At 47.4% G+C, this 21,074-nt stretch overlaps 1 protein-coding gene across 1 annotated transcript in view; it reads left to right on the forward strand.

Moving 5' to 3' along the window:
* The first annotated feature begins 1,060 nt into the window (after window positions 1–1,060).
* Window positions 1,061–21,074, forward strand: part of LOC131281309 (transcriptional coactivator yorkie) — a 37,651-nt gene continuing 17,637 nt past the window's right edge. Inside the window, exon 1 of the mRNA XM_058310590.1 lies at window positions 1,061–1,873. Within this exon, the coding sequence (XP_058166573.1) occupies window positions 1,074–1,873 (800 nt within the window). The 5' untranslated portion in view covers window positions 1,061–1,073. The remainder of the gene's footprint in view (window positions 1,874–21,074) is intronic.

The following is a 21,074-nucleotide window of genomic DNA, read 5'->3' on the forward strand; positions in this document are numbered from 1 at the left end:
AAGTAAGATAGGACAGATAATGTTAAAATCAGCGATTCGTCCTGCCAATCGACAGCACTTCTAGTGCCAACCCCTGTCCAGTTTGTAGATAATCGTGTGTGGTTTTACCCCTTACTTCAAAACAAATAACACACTAAAACGCGGCGAATGCGAGTGGGTTTAAGTAAGAGTTGCACTGCAACACCGCCACCAGTGAAACAGGAAGTGAAAAATCACGCAATCGGCTGCGTTTCCTCTGGGGGAACGATCGACCGCGCTAAAAAAACACACGTACACACATTCACACAAACACACCGTTGACGCAATCTTTGAATCTGCTGTAGCACCAGCAGGTTATCTTCTTGTTACATTTTTTAAGACAAATTGCACCCCAGGAGCAAAACCGCGGCAAAGAAGAAACCAAGGGCGAAAACGAATAGCCCCGCCGCGAGGAAGTGAATCCGGCTCCCATTTTAATCCGGTATTTTATTTTACAGCGAAAATAAACATCGACAGTTTTGGTGGTAGAACAAAAACGATTCTCGATTATAATTTTCCGTTCGCAAAGTTACACCAGTTGACGACTGGTGGGGAGAGAAACGAAAGTTGAGTGCATCGTGTCCCGCGGTGCATCGAAATCAAACATGTACAAAGGTGCAAAAGTGAAGTGCAGTGTTGAATGTTAGAAGGAATTAGAAAGAGGATTTAAAAAAACGGAAATAGTGCTATTACTAGAAGAAGGTACCAAGTACCCTTAAACCAAGCAACCACAGTGAGCCTTCAACTCCCCTTAAGCTTTCGTTAATCAATTCGCCGGTTTGTTCGGCTGCAGTTAAACAACTTTTCAAACAGACAACAACAACAAAATACTGCATCTCTGCCACAGTTTGGAGTTCCACCGAACCACAGAAGCAAGAAGCGGGCAGTTCGCACAGCGCAGTGACCACCACCGAAAACGGGTTGTGCTAAGACAAGAAGGAGACAGAATTACGGTGTGCAAGTCCATTAGCCAGAACCGGCCAGAAGACTCGAACGACTGGTGTTACGAGGAGTTTGCAAACGCTGCACTCGCCGCTAGCTAGCACTTTATCAACATGGCATACAACGCGCCCGGGGCCGGTGGTAGTGGGGCGGGTGCGGTTGCGGCCGCGGTGGCAGGGAACGGCACGGAGGACAACGAGCCGACCGGCGCAAGCAAAAAGAAGAACCTGATCATCCTGGTCGACAAAGATTCGAACGATAAGCTGAACGAGCTGTTCGACAAGACGCTCAGCAACAAGCTTCCGCTGCAGATCCCGTACCGCATGCGGAAGCTGCCGGAGTCGTTCTTCATGCCGCCGTCGTCCGGCTCCAAGTCGCCGTCGGTGTCACATTCGCGCGAAAACTCGGCCGACTCGGCGTTCGGCTCCGGCACGACAATCCTTGGCGGCGTCACGGGCGTCACGACCGGTCCGAACGGGCTGCCGATTCATCACAGCCGCGCGCACAGCAGCCCGGCCTCACTCGGCAAGATCCCGGTGGGCATGGGCGGTCTCGGGGGTGGTGTGGTGGCAGCGGCCGTGGCGGCTGCAGCAGCGGCCGCGGCGGCCAGCGGGAACGGTGGTAATGGCGGTGCCGGCGGTGGCGGCGGCGGAGGTGGCAGCGGCGGTGGTGCTGGCGTCGTCAATGGGCAGAAGGCGGCGGCCGTGGCAGCGGCACAGAATGGCCAGCAGAACGACGCTAGCAGTCTTGGGGCAGCTGTTCTGCAGCAGGCCGCCCTGTCCAAGGCGGCCATACAGCATTTGCACAGCCGCGGTCGGTCGTACGATGTGTCAAACTTGCACGCCAACTTCGGCGAACTGCCGCCCGGCTGGGAGCAGGCCAAGACTCAGGATGGTCGAATCTACTACATCAAGTAAGTACCTTCATCATAAAGCATTTTCCTTTTCGTTGAGATTTTCATAGGAGAGCTCCTTTTGGCTCCTTTTGGGTATCGAATGCATCATCCTTCCTTCCAGTCCAAACTGCACCAGCTGGCCAACGAGGCTTTTCTTCTGCTAGCGAAGTTTAAAGGCTTCCAGCTAAGAACCCTCCGATCAACTACCCCCAGTACCGAATAACCTGTAATATTTCCTTCATTCTTGAGAAATTTTCCATAGTTTGGACATGCAGTTAACGTTTATGTAACTGTTGACTCTCTATCCCAACAATATAAATTCTCTTTCAGTAGTGTAACCAGACAGTCAAACACACTTGAGTGACTTATCAAACTACTTATCCAAGGTGGAGTTTCTAAAAGGATTTCAGTAAATTTCTTAATGACAAAACAATAACGTCCCGCGGGATGTACTTTACGGAAAACTTGATCCATGCAAAAGTTGATCTCAATGAACACTCTTATCTCGGCTGTCCTTGACCATTGAATAAAATTTGTTATTCAAGGGATCATCGTTTGCGACAACCATGAAAACAACGATCTCAAAGCCGATGTTATGGAGTGTGTACAAAAGCTATAAATAACCATTGGTATAACGTTATCCATGTACTCTTCAGTCGGAAAACAATTCAAGAGGTTTTAGTGTGCCGACGTTATTATTAAGCATGTTTGTCATAAAACACTTAGCAATGGTTTTATTAATTTCTATGTTGCTAAGCTGGGCTCAGGCCACTTTCCAACTTCCGAAGGTTCCAAGTGAGAACGCCAGAATTTTCCATCGACACGATGTGTCTTCATTGCAAACGGCCCTTATGTACCTTTCTGTCGTTTCACACACCGAGCAAGACACGCAATGGCACGCTCGCTCCGGAAACGCTTTAATTTCGACCGCGACATAAGCACACAAACACACACTCACCAAGGATGGCAAGTGTTTTTACACTTGTTTCTTGTCCCGATTTAGGGCCCCGCTCAAGCGCAAACTAATCAAACGGAACAGACCGCCAGCTTGGGCGACGTTTGTTTCGTTTTTTAGCACATTCCATCATTTTGGGGCGCTGTTGTTTGTGTGTGCCAATTGATGTCCAATTCGTCCATTTCGCCCTTCCGTTTTGGGTTGTCCCTCAGCCTTCGCATGGCTGGGCCAGCTACGAGAGACCATAATTAAACCATTCACCGAGCAGAACAACACTCCCCCTTCGCGCGGGGAAGCCTTTTGTGGCATGCCGCGGTGTCCTTTAGCCAATCCAAGATGTCACAAGAAGACCCTCTTCGGTAGAGTAACGCTTGCCCCAGCATTGCTTTTCCATGCGAAGGTGGGAGATGAACTATTTCACAACCACACGAAAAAGCGTCCATCTACCTCAACGCGGCTCCACTAGCATGTTGCACAAAAAGTGTAATACACAGTAATCTTCCTCACCTTCTGGATGATGATGTTTCTTAGTCAAGCACCGATTGGTTTGTTATAATAAATCCCGTTTCAACACACTTGTCTACTTGTCGAGGCAAATCACGTGCATTGAAGTTGGCTAAACCTAACCCCTCTCTCTTTCATTCTATCACTCGAGACTCTTAAGCCGTTCATGTGATGTAGCGCCTTCAAGAGTTTCGTAGCCTCGGGCTACCGCGTCACCATCATAAAAAGGTTAATTCCTCAATCTACCAATGGTCAATGCCCGTCTGCTCAAGTTTTATGAATGGGATCGAAGTGAAGAGGGCGAATAACTGCTCTCCGAAGCACCCATCAACTCCACCAAGCTGGAAGTTTATTCTCTTGCAAGTTCGTGTCACTGTAGCATCTGGTTGATGAAGTGTGTTGAATTTTACATTTTTACATTTAACTTCCTAATTTCTTGAGGTCTAGTATATAAGGTCATATGTGGAACTTTATTCCACATTTTGGAACTTAATTCCTTAGAGGTCTAATGTATGAGGTCATAGGCGGAACTTTCCGGTAAACCTTGACCAATCCCAATTCCAGAAGATTGAAGCTAAGGTGTAGGAGATGCTACCTTTGTCGCTGAAGTCTGAAACACCATACGTAGAAAGTTCTGAGTGCGACTCCCCCTGTTGTTGGCATATGACTTTATACAGCAGTTCTAATAACTACCGCTTCCTTCGCTTCCTTGTCCATGTTCAACCGTACCATTGCCTTTTATAACGGTACCCCCACGGCCTGGGGGCGCTGCTAATAATCATAATTGAAAAATATCAACTCCACAAACGCGAATCGTGGCGGGGAGAGTAACGACCGGTTTGGTGGGGGCGAAAGGGAGGAGGGAGGGTTGACTAGCCCTGTGTGTTGTGTAGGTTATCGCGATGCCGTCAATGATGAAAAGAGAGAGAAAGAGGCCGCAGATCGGAGAAGATCGAGGTAGGTCAGCATCAGGGGACGCGCGATACTTCCCGCCCCTCGCTGTATGGCGTAAAGAACATCGGCCCCCACCGGGTCCGGGACTTCCTTCCTCCTCGCGCATCGATGTTGCTCTGATTATCAGCCCAATCAGTATCATCACCCTTCGCCCAGAGTCGCTGCCTCCAGACGGTATGTGTTAGCTAGTAAGAAGGGTGTGGTAGCGGTGACAGTGACCTCACGATGACGGAAATAGAAGATGCTGTAATTTGTATCGGCCCGGTGTATGCTAGGTCCTAGGAGGAGTTGCATGTTTTGCCTTCTGCCCGCCTGTCGGTGCTAGCCCGTGTACATACGTCTGTATCTTTTGCGAGTCGCCGACGGCGGGACCTGTGGTGCTATCGGAGCGATGCGCCATGTATTGGTAGGTGGCAAACCATCGCGCACCGTATCTTACCGCCGATTCCGCTGACCTAACGCCTGCTGTAAGAACATGTTTTGGAGGCGAGCAGGGAGGACGGCACAGAAAACACACAAAACTGGTTGTTCCCGGGTGATAAGATAAGAGTTGTCCGCCTTTCGATGTCTGGTGTTTTACTCAAGGTGAAACGCACGCCCGATTGCTAAAGGAACGGTCAGTAAAAAGGTTTTTAAAGGCACACACAACCAAACACCCATTCGTTACGATCGTAACGATCAATCATTACACTCCGTGATCGTTGGTGGTCGCTCTTCGATTGAACCGTCACACGATACGCGATCCCACTGGTCGTTTGTGATTTCGGTGGCTTCTGGAACCACCACACTCCGGCCTTTGATGTTTCGCACTCGTGACTCCTCCCTCGGCTACTCACCTCTGACTTCATTGAACATTGGATCAATTATTTTTAATTAAAACCTTTTCGGTAACATCAAAAAATTTAATTAAACTATGCCTACCAAATGCTAATCAACTCGTCGTCGCGTACAGTGCGCGTGATCCCGTGACGAAACGATCGCACAGACAATCACATCGGCATTTCGGTGGAAACAGTAATAACAGATGGCTTCGGATGCCTTGGTGTCGGTTAGACAAATGTCTACAAGCAAGCTGGCCGCGTCGGCAGTTTAACGTTAGGTTCTATCGGACGTGCCACGTCACTGCTCCAGGTCCTTGCCTGTTCCATATGTCGCTCTTTTAGAGTTGTGTAATTCCGATTCAGATTGATGAAAGTCTGCTTCGTTTTCGAATCCCAAACAGTTTTTAATGATATAATAACAGAAAAGAAAAAGCCAAAAAATATTAAGAGAGACACGTTTTGATGTCGCTTAATCTAAGCCAATGAAAGAAGAATAAATATTCGTGAACGATTCACGAAAGATTCACTAAGGTTTCGAAAGATTGATCAATGTTTTAGATTCAGATCCCAAAAGGTTCAAGAATCAATCTGAATGAGCTATAGATGAAAGATTCATATGAATGAATCTCGCCTAAAGATTCATAAGGTACAACACTACTCTCTTCCGTTAATGTTTCCTTAGGCCAAGACCCGCAAAGGTAAATAATTAACACCGTCAAGTGCACGACGACCAGGGGAGGAAGCTAACTCGCACAGCTACGGGAAGAATGTTAAGAAGCCGTTACCGCGGCGGTTACGGTTGAGATTCATACTATCCCCGCTTGCTCAACCCGCCGTTAAGAAGAGAGCCCCAAAGAGATAGAGTACACAGTCCGGCCGGTCCGATGCGTCTCAAGTAGTTTTCCTGGAAACCTTTCGAAAGCCCAGAACACCTGATACGTGGTGAAGGAAGAAAAATGCGAAGACCCTGGGACACGCTGGCGATGCTGCTCGCGCGGACCGTTTTGGAGATGGAAGGACCTGCTGGCGAACCACCGTTGGTACTCTGAGGTTCTTGAGCGCAATGAATCAGCAAAATGATTATTACCCCTGAGCCCAGGTCCGGTGCGTCGGTCCAAGTGCGCACTATGGTGTGAAAGGGTTTAGGAACTTATTTTTTTGTTCGTCTTCTCGTTCTTAAAAAAAGATACGCGCAACCACAATCGGTGGTGCCATGACGATGGTGGTGCAGTGGCCACATGGAGGGCTACTACCAAGCCGCCCAGTGTAACCGGATACGCGAGGAATTTACCATGAAATGAGTCTATGGGAAATCCAAATCATGCCGACCTGTTCGGGGAGGGTATGGATGCAAGCGGAGCAAGTACCATGTTACATTCTTGTACTTATCCGGCTGCCCGGCATCCTGGTATATTGGACTGCAGACGCAAGTAATATACTTGCCGAAGTATGAAATAGGCTCGTTCATATTTTCTTTAACTCAATTCTTCTGCTGCTTGTACGTGCAAAGCCCTTTAAGGTGGGGTGGCAATGAATTTCGGAACCAACACGAGGAGGATGAATCCGTAAAGGGCAGTTAAAATTTATCAGTGTACCGATTTATCTCCGACCTAGCTTAATGATGATCGATCGATCGTTTGTTTTCGACGAGTGCTCCACATTCGCACGCGTACGACGTCATCATTACTTTCGTTACTTAATCTGAACTGTCTGAAGCTTAGTGGTACTGTAAAGACAAAAGTAAAGACACATCGAGCTTGCAAATGGTTTTAACCAAATTCCCTCTGACTCATACTGTTTGAGTTATCGTTCTTACCCCAAGAGACGAAAACACTTCGCCGCAAGCAAACCGTTCGACTTCCTTTAATCCCAAATTTCCCACGGAATGATCGCGAACAATGGTGAGTTGTGGTGAACGGAAAAGGGAGGTATACCAACACAAAAAACAAAAAACAGGGACACGCAGGAAGCGACCATTTTGAGCACACCTCATTCAGATCGGTGCAATTATTCCATAAATTCGTTCCAATCCATTCCGTTTTATGGCGATGTACACGACGTAGAAGCGCGCGCGAGAACACGAACGCTTTATACTTTTCGGGAGTAGTCTTTTCTATTACTTTTCCCGTTTTTTTTCGTTGCTATTTTTGCATGGCTTGGCCAGCTTACAATTTCGTGGAATTTTCTCACCAAATCCGTTACTCATCTAATGTGCTGTAATTCATAAACCGCCTGAACATATGACGCGTGAACTCGGAGAGCATCAAAGAAAACGGAAGGAATTCAAGATATGGGCCAGTAAATAACAAAACAACCAAACAACCAAACAACAACAAGTCTTTAAATCAACCACTTGCTGCCTGCTGGCGCCGTGGGAATGCGAAAATATTCAAAAAATTTCAAAGATTTACACTCACACGATACGCTTGATGTGTCACTGTGCCGGAATGCTTCTCAAAAGTCGCATCCTGCCAAAACCACCCGCGCCAAGCGCAAGGGACAGGTTCGTGGAAATTGGAAAACTCAAAATGACACACATCCAAGGTGGAAAAAAGAGAATCAACGGTCGCATCCATCAACTCCAATTTTATTGCAGACTCGAACAATTTTTCCATACTTAGGTTCCCACCGTGCAGAACACCACGACCAAAAGTCCACTTTTCCGCTCCCCTGCCAAAAAGAAACCCCTAGTTTGGTTCCTTTCGTTAGTGGTTTCGCGAGATCAACGTTGGCGCCCACCGGAATGGTTGTTTTCACGGGTTTATAGGCATCCGGTCTCATCGCTAACACAGCAACAAGACAAACCGAGAATTTTCTTTCACCCAGCCCACCTCCGCGCATATGTTTTTCCCTCGCCGGCCCCATGCCATCTTCTATCCACATTTTCACTACTTGCGGGGAAAAATATTTCCGTGGAAACGGACTTCAATCAACCAGCCAGGAGCTCCTCTTCCGTTTGGTGACAAACAAACGCTTTGCGCGAGTGCCGCGCGCCAGTCGGTTATGATTCGGACATTCCACGAATTCATCTGATGGTGCTGAATTATGTGAAAAACAAATAATGCCGGACGGAGCGAAGAACTGAATGATGTTTCGCGACCCAAAAAAAAAGTGATCCTCGGGAAGATAATAATAATAATTGTGCGCAGGCACTTGGGGAAATGGTCTGGTGGTCATCTTCAAGATGAAAACGGATACCTTAGTGACAAATAAAATAAAGGAGAATTGCATTTTTACCACCAAACGGTGTCGTCCTAGTTTAGGGGAAACGTGAAACCAACGAAGGATGTGGTTGTCATTTATCTGTCTTTTTACCACGAAATGAAAGAACGATGAATGATTCACCTGTTGATGGATTGCGTTCCTGGTATCATCTCCCTGATATCATCAAATAGTTGGGAATGAAAAATGTATCCAATACGTAATCGTTTTTACGCCACGTTGAAAGATCCTAAGATGAAATGATTGTATTGAATTATAACCACTTTAAACAAAACTGACGCTTGCTTCCCCGGAATACCAGTGATCTTGAGCGTTTAACTTCCTCATGTTTTGGTGCTACCTTTTTATCAAACTTCTCACCTCGTAGCACGCGCCCTCTGGGAAATTCTACCTTTCGCTACGGTGCCATAATATAAATGGACGCTCATACTCCCACCGGACGTCCCCCGGTGTCAACCTTTAACGACCGAACCGAACTGGGATGCGATTCGCTGGGTTGCGTTTGTATTGCTTTATTTTACCCTCCATCCAATCACCTGTCGTTGGCGGTTGTGTTGACATACGGCTAAAAATAACATTTCTGCCCATCATCTATCTCCATCCCATATATCCTGCGGTATTACAGACAGAGCATATACATCTACGTCAGCAGCGCGCGTCGTGGCCCGCTCGGTACTAAACGCGGAAACTATAAGACGTGGGCGGGGGGACACTTCTTTGGACGCTTATGGAGAACCTCGCCTCCCCTCCCCCCTTCCCTCCACCACAATCACCATTGGTTTGATCTGATCTGAAAATCGGAGGTGCAAAAATAGAGCATAGAGCCTGGACGGTGGATGGTTTTATCATGGATTTCTTTTTGTTTTTGGTAGATCGCGATGGCACGCGGAAGTGTGTGCTCCTAGTTTTTTGGTAGCAAAGTTTTGATAGGCAGCCAAGGTGGACGTTCAGTCGATTGAAAATCATTTTCTCCATGCTCGTTGGAAGACGGTTTCTTCTTTATCGATGCTTCTGCCTAAGAGAATACAAATAAACATACAAGTAAATCCGACCCATCACATGCAGCACGCCACCGACGCGCGGCATATCGAAATCCAAATGAAAGAAAAACCAAGCAACGGGATGCGGTGAAAAAGAAAAGACCAGCCGAAACGCAAATATGCAAAATCGAAAAACAAAACAATCTTCTATTTTCGGGGTGACAGAAGATTGGGGCTTAAATATAAAATTAATTTAAATTTAAATTTCTTCTCGCCGTCTCGCCACCACGTTCCCCAGCATTGTTTCCCCCCACCACTATCCCGTTGCCAGGCCGGTACAACACAGAAGTTGGACAGGAATTCCTTTCGCCAAAGAGGCAGAATTTACGGACCTGGGGGGGGAACGCAGAAAACCACATTTTGTCCACATTCAAGCCTTGAAGTAATCCAACATTTTCATCCGTAGGATATTGATTTTCTTTTTGACAAATGTAATTTACTTTGAATTTACGATTTTCAATTGGTGATTAACATCAATCAAACATGCTAAAACTGCCTTTTGCTACTGCTGACGTTTGCTAGAATACGTTCTCCTTCCGAGAAAAAAAAACAAACCAAACCCCATGAGACACGTTCAGGCAAACAACTGTAACTGTATATTTTGCATTTTACATGTGGCAGTAAAGTGTAATCAAAACTCGTCCGCTCTTTCGAATGTATCAAATTTTGGCGTTCGGTGCAAGAGTTTTATCTTCCTCGATTTAATGATGCGCTAAATTCAACAAATCGTGACAGTTTTGGCCGTCGACGGGCAACAAAGAAAGAACACGGCAGACTGTGTAGTCTTCGGGTGTTTCTACACCTTCACCAAACATACCATTAGCACCGGGCAGAAGCAAGCGGGCGACATACATTCCTGTATTTCGTTTGGAAAGTATGCTCCCAACGCGGTGTACGTAAACGGTGTCTGGTGTGAGGATGAAGCCTCAGTCTAGAGGCGATGCGTCGATGATCGTGTGAGTGGTTTTTTATTGTAGCTGCAGTCGCCCGCTGCACTGTGCACAGGATGAGGATGCATTTATGCGATCGCGCGAATGCTTGCCTCTTGCTTAATATCGCAAAAAAGCCACCGACGGCGAATGGCGAAGGACGTGCGAACGGTTGGGACGGATACGGATGTCTGGAAAGTGCAACCAAGTGAAGAATTTAAACCAGGCACGCCGGAACGAAAAACGAACTCAATATTCTGACGGCAAACGCATTTCGCCCGCAACATTCGGGTGTGAAGGGAGGGAGAGACAGACGGGATACCAAAGAAAAACAAAGCGAAAAATCACCGCCATCGCCGATTGTTGTTCGGTGGAGTCGCGACGATCTGGAGCTCGTATTACTTACCCAGCTCGAGCTCCGCAGACATGACAATGCGCAACGGAAAGCGGCTTTTCCGAAGGGTGCATCGCGCTATTTGCCGCGCACACTGTTGCTCGAGCCCAACTGTTCGCGGTCGAAAGTTAGAACTACGCTGTAGAAAATGAAGAACAAAAAATGTATAAAAAACGCAACTGGCAACGCAAAACCAACGGAAAAAAGAAAAGACATTCAGATCGTACGCTTGCTCGCGCACGTGATCGCAAAGATGGTGGTAACGATTTCTTCTGCATTTTTCTATTGAGCAGTATGTTTTTTTTCTAATTAGCTTTGCTTTCCTGTTTTGGCTAATTAAATAAAAAACTACACAGTTTTTATTTCTTTTTTACAAATGTACAAATTATCAATCTAACTGATTAAACGTATATAAAATCGTCAAATTGCACAAACGTTTGCTGAAATCCAAACAAGAAAATTAATCAATGGTTTTCATACCTTTTAGAAACACATAATCAAAAATAATTATTTATCTCTATGCTGAAAGCATGATCAGGGTGATTAATTAAAAATCAATTTATCTAAAATTTGGCAAACCCACCCTAACATTAGCGCAATCGGTTGCAGTGGAACAGTACAGAATAAAGCCGACCCAAAACATAGGGCCCAACATAACAGGACGCACGGAAGCCGCGGCCACGCGCACGGTAACACCCAATGTTCCCTCACACACTCATGCGTGTACGCGATCACGTTCGATTATTTGTAAACACGCACGATCACGCAATGCGCAGCAGCTACAACGCAACGCCGCAGGCTGCGCAATGACGCAACGCTTACTTTGTCGCGCACGGTCGCAGCTTCACCGGAGGAGATAACGCAAAAACACACACAAACACCCACGCAGACGATGGGAGAAGAAATCTGCCGAGCGAACCGACTGCCATGGAACACCACCGTGCACGTGACGTCAAAGCCTCTCAACTCGCGGGACAAGCTTTCGGAAGCGCCATTATGAGTCAACGCAACTTCCGATTTCCGACGATTCGGTTTGCGTTCCCCCTGGGCTATCCCCTCCCATCTCCCCTTGCGGCTGTCCTGGGCTGTCCTGGCATAGCCGTTCAACTCTTTACTGCAATGACTAAAAATGGACCGCTACCATGTAATGATGCCGATGACCGCTGCCGAGCAGTTGTCCAAAAACATTGTTCCTAAGAATAGGGGGTCGGGTCGTGACTTTGCGAAACACACTCTCGGTACGCCATTTCAATACGGCCAAGTGTCCGACAGTGCTGGCGAACGTGCGTCCTACCAAACGCCAGGTCAGAGTGAAGTCGGTCGCAGACCCGGGGTCCCGGCAAAATGAAAACCCCTACTAACAACAGGCAGGGTTCAACTTTTGGCATTTGGCGCACCGAAGATTCGGAAGCCCCTTTCTTCACCGCTCCACTCCCTTGCTGATTGTTTCCTGCGCATTCCGTGTCGCAGCTGCCCATCAGCTGCATCTCGGTTTCGGTTGAACCCGATCGTTATTGACAGCGGATGTTCAACCTCCGAACACAAGCAGCCTACGCTTATGCGCGGGAGGGACGAGGGACGAGGCAAAGGTTTAGCGAACGTTGGTCCGGCCGACGGTGGACGCTTCTCTTGGGTGATCGTCAAAATTTTGGCAGCAATCGTAGGCGCACGCACGCCCAACCGAGGTTCTGTAGCCGCTATGAATCATCTAAGCGCTCCCCTTTGCCAAACCGAGAGACAGCCGCCGAGGCGGGCACGGTGTCGAATGAAAATAAATCAAATCGCAGACTCTTAACCCCCTCTCCATCCTCCCTTTGCAGCACTTCGGTTCGCTGCTCTTAGGTCTCTAGCACACCGAGCCGCACAGGGTTAGTGGCACTAAAGTCAAGCTCTTAACACTGGTATTACGTGTGGAACGGACACTTCTTCTCTTTCGATTTTGCTGGCCTAACTCACGGCATGCGATGTCTGGGGTAAAGTAGCTGTGTGAACGCTACGGACGAGCGTAAGCAGTCTCACGGATCGCAGGTATCGAACTTCTAGTCCATCCAAGAGTTCAAGATATAGGTCGTGCGCTCGACCGTACATTACTGCGCACTAGAATAACGTCCTGTCTGGCCGCAAATCCACCGCGAGAGGTTTTTCGTCTTCGTCTTCCAGCTCCTGAACTAACTACTGGCCGGCCTATTCAGTACCCCGCTGGCGCCGCGATTGCGTACGGACCCCCGTCGATAGTTTGCGCCGGGAGTGAACGATATTAATCGCGAAGGCGTTCTCTTTCCCATCACCGACCGCATGCTCTCACTCTACCTCCCCCGTCCCAGGAAATCCAGCACCACACACGCACAAACTCACACATCTACGTTGTGGGTGGATGCTGTGTTTGGTATTGCCGACAGGGGGACTCTCTAAAATTAAACAAATAAGTCCGTGATCCTAACATATTTTTCCATTGCTTGATTAAGTCATCTACCGAAACTCAATCCAGAAACTGGAAGTTGGAAATTTAAGCACCTCCGGAACGAGGTTATCCAAAGTGGAACCGAAAGTTTGTGGGGATCCATCTGCACCAAGAGTAGATGTTCCTCTGGTCATTTCATTTGTTCTTGATGTGCGATTGCTTTTTATCCAAAATGTCTGTCGAGCTAGTCTGCCAACGTTGTCGGTTATGACTATATTGCCCTTTCTATAGTCCTCTACTCTTGATGCGATGGCCCCTCTCTGGCGTGTGAGCTGGCACCCACTCTATGTGTCGCACGCACAACCGTTTTCCAATGTTTTAGTTTTTTCCTCCGTTTTGTACGAATTAATCTGCCGAAATCTGTTCTGCATGTGTTGCTAAGTCTTATGGGGCCGAATGAGACTGAGACCGGAAGTTTGAGCAATACCAAACCCACCGAAGCGGCGCCGCTTTCTGATGAGATGTATTGACTCGCTTTCGAGATGTTTACACACACGGGTTGCGTTGGAGCGTTTACTGCTAAGGGCCTTCCTTATATGGGCCGTTTGGATCTATACTGTTTGAATTCTGTATATGTTCTTTCGCCGATGATCGCAGACCGATCGCAGAGATATTGCTTATGTATATCTGTACTCTTATTAGGGGTAAATTCGCTATACAGTCTACTGTGCATAACCGTTTCTAATCTCAAAGGATCAGTTTGAGGATTAAATGATTTTCACAGGAGAAACTGCGTTAAAGTATTTATAAACAGTAGCGATCGTGATGCTTTATACATTTCTTGGAGATTTTGATTATGACGTCAATGATCAATGACGTAGAGCCTGGTTCGCGTCGTTTGTCATTTCGTGCGATATAAAAGCGATGTCCAAAACAGAACATCAATCCGCTGCTGTGCGATTTTCCCCAAATTATCTAAACAACAGTCACGTTTCTTCCGTCTCACTCAAAACTCGTTCTAAGCGTTGGGAGTTGGGACCGCACTTAGAATAAACCCGAAATGAACGGCAGACCCAAGAGCATAACATCATCAACCAGGAAGATACCGCTGCGAAAGAACGACCTCACCATTAACATCTCGGTGTTTTAAAGGGGCAGGCAGAACGGTACCCCCGTGTCACCCATTCCTTCCCTCAACCAGGCCCAGTCCCAGTTTTGGCAAAGGATCATCCGCCAAGGTGAGGTCCCGTTGTCAGATTTATGGTAGCTTTCACGGCGCGTTTCAAGAGCAATTCCAATTAAATTTAACTTTCATCCGGTCAGTTTCCAACCTCCCCCGTTCACCCCGACTCCGACCTGTGCCCTCCCGTCCCATATGATGCGTGACCGATGGCGCGGGTTTCATCCAAAGCCTCTGTGTGTGTATGTGTGTGCACAACGCCGCACAACGTATTTATGGTTTGTTGAGGTGGCATTTTGTGCTGTGTTTTTTGAATGTTCATTACGATCGTTCAGTGTGTGTTCCGTGCATCGGAACCGGTTGAAGAGGGGCATCGGTTTTATTATTGTTGTTAATATTGCTATTATTATTATTGCTGTTATTTTGTTGTTGCACCACCCATTCCACCCACCCAACGTCAGGTCGCGGCCCATCTCTGCCCCGGGTTGCACGCGGCTGTTGTTGTTTAACGTTGTTTGGCAGCGGAATTCGGTGCCACTTGAAATATGATCGCCCATCTCAATCAAGATTTGGGTACGATCTCAGGGCGGAAAGTGTCCGACCGAGGCGTACGTCCACGGTTTCTACTGCTGATGCTCTTGTCAGCTCGTCACCGAGCCTACCCGGTGCGCCCCGGAAGAGATTTATCGACAGCCGGCGCGAGCTCCTCGTAAGTCGCAAGATCTTCCACCCGCACCGGGGGTCATCCGTGACGGCGCCGGGAGGATAAAGTTGGTGCTGAAAAATGACCGCTATTTCGTGGATTGATAAGTGGTTCTGGGACCCTCCCCTTTCGTCTACCCTCTTTTCGGCGGTCCGACAATCTTTTTCTTCTGAGCTCCGATTGCATGATCTTGGGAGTTACATCCGGTACCGGCACGTGGATCCTGATGGAAGCTGTTGGTGACCGTTCCGCCATGTTCGCGAGAACCAGTTCCGACAACGAGGACGGAAGTAATCATCCGCACGCCAGAATATGTTGTTCGATATAATTTACGCGATCGTGCCTCAAAACCGAAACAGTAGCCGCTCGCGGACGAACTCTTATCCTTCTAATGCGCGAACGGATCGCTACCTGTCAAATATTGCTCGGTCCGGTAGCGCAGCGCTGGTTGGCCGTTGGCGAAAAATTAGATTTCTATTTCTGACAAGACGGCCGACAGCTTCCTTCTTTCTCCCGCCAGAACGGTGTGTCCACCCGCGGGCCCCACGCGCACCCCTTAAAGTAGGTTCGTTCCGTCCTATCATTAGTCAACTCGTCTGTCGCATATTGCGCGTTTTTCGCGGCACGACCATCTCTCGGGCGGCAGAGTTTGATGCGGTAGAGCTTCATGTGGACGAACCGTCCCTGCCCTCGGCACTATGGCGTCTCGACGGGAAGGTAGGTAGGCCAGGTGGACTGGCGGCCGAAGGTGTGTCGTTTTCGATTTGGCAAATAGCCCAGTCGCAGCGCGGAGTGTCGCAGCGAAGTGAGTGTTGGTCAACGCCACAACGCCAGACGCAGTACGAGCGGGAACGCATTAAAACAACCGGCTCCGCCGGGTATCCCTCCGCCCGTCGGATCTCGTCGATTGGACCAGAAGAAAGCTAATGTACACAAACACCCAAGACACATGCTCGTACCTCGTCCCTGTGTGTAGACCGGCCCAGTGAAGATTGGATCACCCGATCCGGCGGCGGCGTCTCTCGAGTCCCTCGCCCGCTAACGCTTGTCGGTATCGCGCGTTGCGTCGTCTGTGCTTTGTCTTTCGTTCACCCACTACAAGCACCCCGCGAGCTCAGAATTAACAACAAAATAAAAAAAAATCAAACATCCACTTTCTGCCTGTGTCCGTGTCCACCGCCAGTGACCATTAGATCTAGCCGACGACCGCCGGTAACCGTCGGATCGAGAGCGGCGCATGGCAAACGTCCACCGTTGGTCGCGCTTGGCTGGCTTGACTTTTATTTTTATTTACGATTTGTCATTCAACTGGCGCTGGCTGGCGCCTTCGCCGATTTCGACACGCCGATCTCACGTCCGTGGGGAGAGGGGAAGGGCGGTCGGGAGTGGTCGTCCTGACTGCGAAAGATCCGAGGTGAGGTAAAGAGAGCACTCCGTACGGCTCCTCCCGTCGACCAGTTTGCGTTTGGAGAGTGTTAGTAGTGCTGAGTAGTAGTAGCCTCTCCATTTTAACACCGCCTTTTCTGCTCCAAAAACGATTTATAATATTAGTGTTTTTAATTCGTCTCTCAAACACATAGAAGTTTTGAACTTATATCCGACGTATCCGTGCGAAATATACTTTTAATTTCAGTTAATTCGTTTAACATTTCTTTCACTATGACTATGAATTTCTAATCCAGGTTTTGCGATTTACATATTTTGATATAAACAACATTAACATTCCATTTATCGATGTTTTTTTTTCAAATCGACAATTGGTTTGTAGCTACGATTCAATCCTGTTAAACTGATATAAAGAGCTGTAATCAAAGTGAGAAAACGTATACAAAGTTTACGCTTTGCGCTTTACGTGTTATGAGCGTTGATCCTATTAAAAGAACTATCTTCAGTATAATCCACCATCATAGGAACAGAGTGTACTTCTCACTGTAAATCTCAATCGCTTGAAGATCCGAGTTGAAACATTAGTTGTCGGAGTTTCAACCAACCAACCGTGAGGCATCATCGGCTGTGGCGCTATGAAAACATGCAAAAAACAAAGATGAACGATCGCGTGCGCTCGATCGTTTTGGACCCGCCAGTGATGACGTCCGACTCTGTTTTTCGATTTTTGTTCCCTTCCTCGATACCTCACCGGTTGTACCAGCCGTTCTCAGTTCGACTCTCAACCACATCATTAACCTTCGAAGGAGTAGAAGAGTGAGCGTTCCCGATGGAGGACGATATGCCGGTCAAAAGGAAAACGTCGTCGACGTCGTCGACGTCGTCGCCATCGTCGTTGTCCGCAGCGACGATGATCATGTTGATGATCGTGACGATCTTCATCGTCAGCCGGCGGCGGCGTGCAGATACACACTCGGTTTGGTCGTATTTAACTTCTGGTTCTTCTTTTCTGCACCACGTCAAACCAGCCGCCAGTGCGGCCGTGGGGAGTGTGCACGGTCGGTCGTCCCGATGGGTGTATGAATTATTTTTAAACACACATTGCCAGACTCTTCTGCTTCGATCCAACCAAGCGCGCTGGTCTGTAGTCCGCTTGTTTTGCCGCACGTTCGCCAAGTAACGTCTTTTAACTTCACAGCTTCTTCCTCGCCACTAGCTCGGCTTCTGATCTGGTCTCTCTCTCAGACGTTCCTTTTCTCGGACGCATTTTCATCTATCCCTTTAGGTTTGGGAAAGTCCAAAACACAAAGTCCTAACCTTCGGTGATCGTATGGAGCAGGGTTTTCTTCAACTGCCCCTGGTGCAGCTTCACGGATGAAGTTTACGATAGATGTCGCTAGTGGACACCAACTTCTCAAGTGGTCAGTCTTTTGCCCAGCCCCATTGGCCGCAAACTGCTCGCCCAACCACGAAGTAATCGCACCCGCACCCTTTTGGCAAAAACAAAACACTTCAAATGCTACCCAGCAGCCTAGTCGTAAATGGAAAACCTCAACCTAGAGCGCAGTGATCCGGCGAAATGGCGCTGCTGCTGCTGCCCGTCTGGTGCCTGCGCTGGTACGTACGTAAACGGGACAGGCTTGATGGAGATCATGGACATTCCAATTATAGCCCGGGACTACTTACCAAGTCCCGAACGGCAAGTTCGCTCCGTACGGGCCGCAAACGACCGCAAACACCAGTGTCTGAGCCAAAGGTGGCGGTGTTGATGACGATGGTGGCCGTGGTGCTGGTGGTGGTGGTAGTGGTAACGCCAGACGCACTCTTGCCATAATGCAGTTGATGAGTTTGCAAGCGACAGTTTTCTGCGCCCATGCAAGAACCATAAAGTTGTCGGCGACGATCGTTAGCTCGGGGCAGGTTCTTTCCAATTGTGCGCATACTAATCCTTCCGTCGAAACCGGGAAACTCCGATGGGACCACCGGATGACCCTGAAGCAAGGAAGGAATGAAACTCTCCAAAACCCAGCGGAAGACCTTACCTGAGAACCTACTGGGGCGCTGACGCGTACCTGTGCCCGATGAGAGCTGGTTCCTGGAAGTGTTCCCACGCATCCCAACACAGTTCCTGGAGCGGCGCTCCCGAGGACTAAATGCTCACGACACACAGAAATTGATCGTCGGACGTGTTTCTTTCCGTATGTTTCTTTCTTCAAGCGGTACATGTTGGCTGAAAACAAAAACCTCGCAGCTCGATGAAGGTGGCGTTTCATTTTGTAGGCATTCAAATTGCCTTGGGATTGAATCTCTCGTTTTCTTCCCGGAGCCGTTACGAAACAGCTCAAAAGCTCATTCGCTCAATCGTACCGGGATTTCTTATTTCATGGTTTTCCCAGAATCTTAATAGAAATCAGAAAGCGAAAGCACGGTAGAACGGGAGAGCGGTCGCATCTTGCATGTCGTAGGATTGATGACATACACAGCCAGTCCTGGGGTTTCTAAAGGACGGCTGGGCATAGAGGATGAAAGAAAAGGTTCCTTCAGGTGGTGGCGGCTTCGAAGGCGTCTGTTTCGGCGTCTCCGAGAAGGATCGTCTATTGGTCTGATTGTTCAAAATCGTTTTACCTTTTGGACTCGCTGCAGCCGACCTCAGTACCGCTTGTTTGTCTCTACTTGAGTAACGTTAAACGATGGCGCGCCAAACCCGTTTCAATGAATCGCCGACGAGCGGTTGGGCAGAACATCCTTTATTTGAGGACGCAAAGGACTATGGCCATTGTTTGTGATATAAATTATTCGCCTGTCTTTCAGAAACTTTCCCGCTCCTGCCGAGGCATGGCACTTGAGAAACTGTGAACTGTTGATCAACACCACTAGGCTTCGGCGATGATTTTCTTGTCTTTAGTGTTCTCGGAATCGGACCGGACGCTCATTCATTGACATTTTCTTGGCGTTTTTCCCATCTTGAAAAGGAATCCCAAGATACTGCTTGTGATGAATGTTGCAGTTCTAGTCGATCAATGAAAGGAGGGCGGCATCGTTATTCTTTCATCAGGTGTATAACTTGTCCCTTCAGGTAATACTACAATTGACTTTTTGTGAGTTCATTCATAGAGCACACAGAAGGATTTGTGGTGCTGTTTTCCTGTTTTCTGCACAGACTTATCGAACGACCTGGTTTCATCTAACTTGTAGCGGAGTCAAATCAAATATCCATAATTAATCCAACCTTCGGTTAAGATGCAGACATTATCCGGCTGCTTGTTATAAATGAATTCATTAAAAATGCGCATCGCTGTGTTAGACACGATGCATTTCTAATTATTCGCACAGCTGAACGCGAATGGTACTACCTACGGAGGACACCTTTTTTGCCAACCGCTACGGAGCGTCACACTAGGCTTCGACGTCGAGTCAGGGGTCTTTGGGACTGTGACAAGAAACAAGAAAAAAGGGAAATACACGCCACCAACTCGTTGCCGGCTTTTGCCAGCAGCGTTTACAGCTCGGTTTCGCAATGGCTCCGGCTCCCTGAAGCCCTGCCACGGAACGATCGTGCGATAGCGAAGGCATCCAGCAGCCACTGGCTCACGGTGGGATAAGAGGCGGACATTTCGAAAAAAAATCCAAGTGTTTGTATGTTAACGGTAACAAGCTTAAATCAGTCAGATGATTGACCGAGAAAAAGCCTTAGTATCAATTCTATACATAGCTCAATGTTATAGCTGTGATATGTCAAAGTTGAAAAAGTGTCATTTTTATTTTGTATGTAACGCCATTTGGAAATACTTGTGGCTTATTCGATTTGAACTGTATTCGATTGTGTTGCTTCTGTAAGCATCGCGTTAATTTTTTTTTTTTTTGTGTTACGTCACTTGACTGTTAGTACTAATTTTTTTTATACTAGGGTAACGGTACCAATAGTGGCACAGTTAGTCACGTAACTAACAATATGGTATAATTTATACGTGTTAAGATCATAATATTTTACATATTTATGATCGAAACACCCCTTTTCTTCTGAAAAATATCTATTTTTGTCGTAAACCATACAAAATACACGAAAAAAGTGTTATTTTCTTCCTATCCAGTTTTTCCTATAATGGTGGTATGTTTCCTATAGTTGTAGTATCGTGTTCCTATAGTGGTGGTGGTACTTGGAAATGACTGAATATATTTTGACTGTGACTTATTTGAGCCATATTGCAAACAGAATAGCAAAATTACTCATAAACTAATGAATTGTCTTGGTCATAGACCACTGCATTGGCCTCATAGACTTCTCACAAACCAATGCATTTTGCAGTTATTTATAGCCTCAAGGAAATCATGGCATACCTGATAAATTCTTAAGAAATCCAGCAAATTACTACAACCTGTTAGAAAATATAAATTTTTGAATATTAATTTATTACAGAATGAGAAGGTTTATTTTTTAAACACTCTGCAGAAGATCAAAAAACATTTCATAGAAGAACAAATACCTCGATTGTATTTAGTTTGTCGAAGAGCATGGAAAATTTACTGTTTCATGCTTTGGAACCAGTTTTGGCGAAAAACAATCCATCTTGTTGAGAAATTCTTCAAAAATTTGAAACGTCCAATTTTTTTGTTCTACCTTTCTTCCCACTGTGCAGGGAGACTCTTAGCACCGGGGATCTTAGCCACCTTATGTGGCCTCTCGGTACCTTTTATACGCTCCACCAGAACAATCCCACACTGCGGCAACG

The sequence above is a fragment of the Anopheles ziemanni genome, chromosome 2 (assembly GCF_943734765.1).
Source record: "Anopheles ziemanni chromosome 2, idAnoZiCoDA_A2_x.2, whole genome shotgun sequence".
Lineage (NCBI taxonomy): Eukaryota > Metazoa > Arthropoda > Insecta > Diptera > Culicidae > Anopheles > Anopheles ziemanni.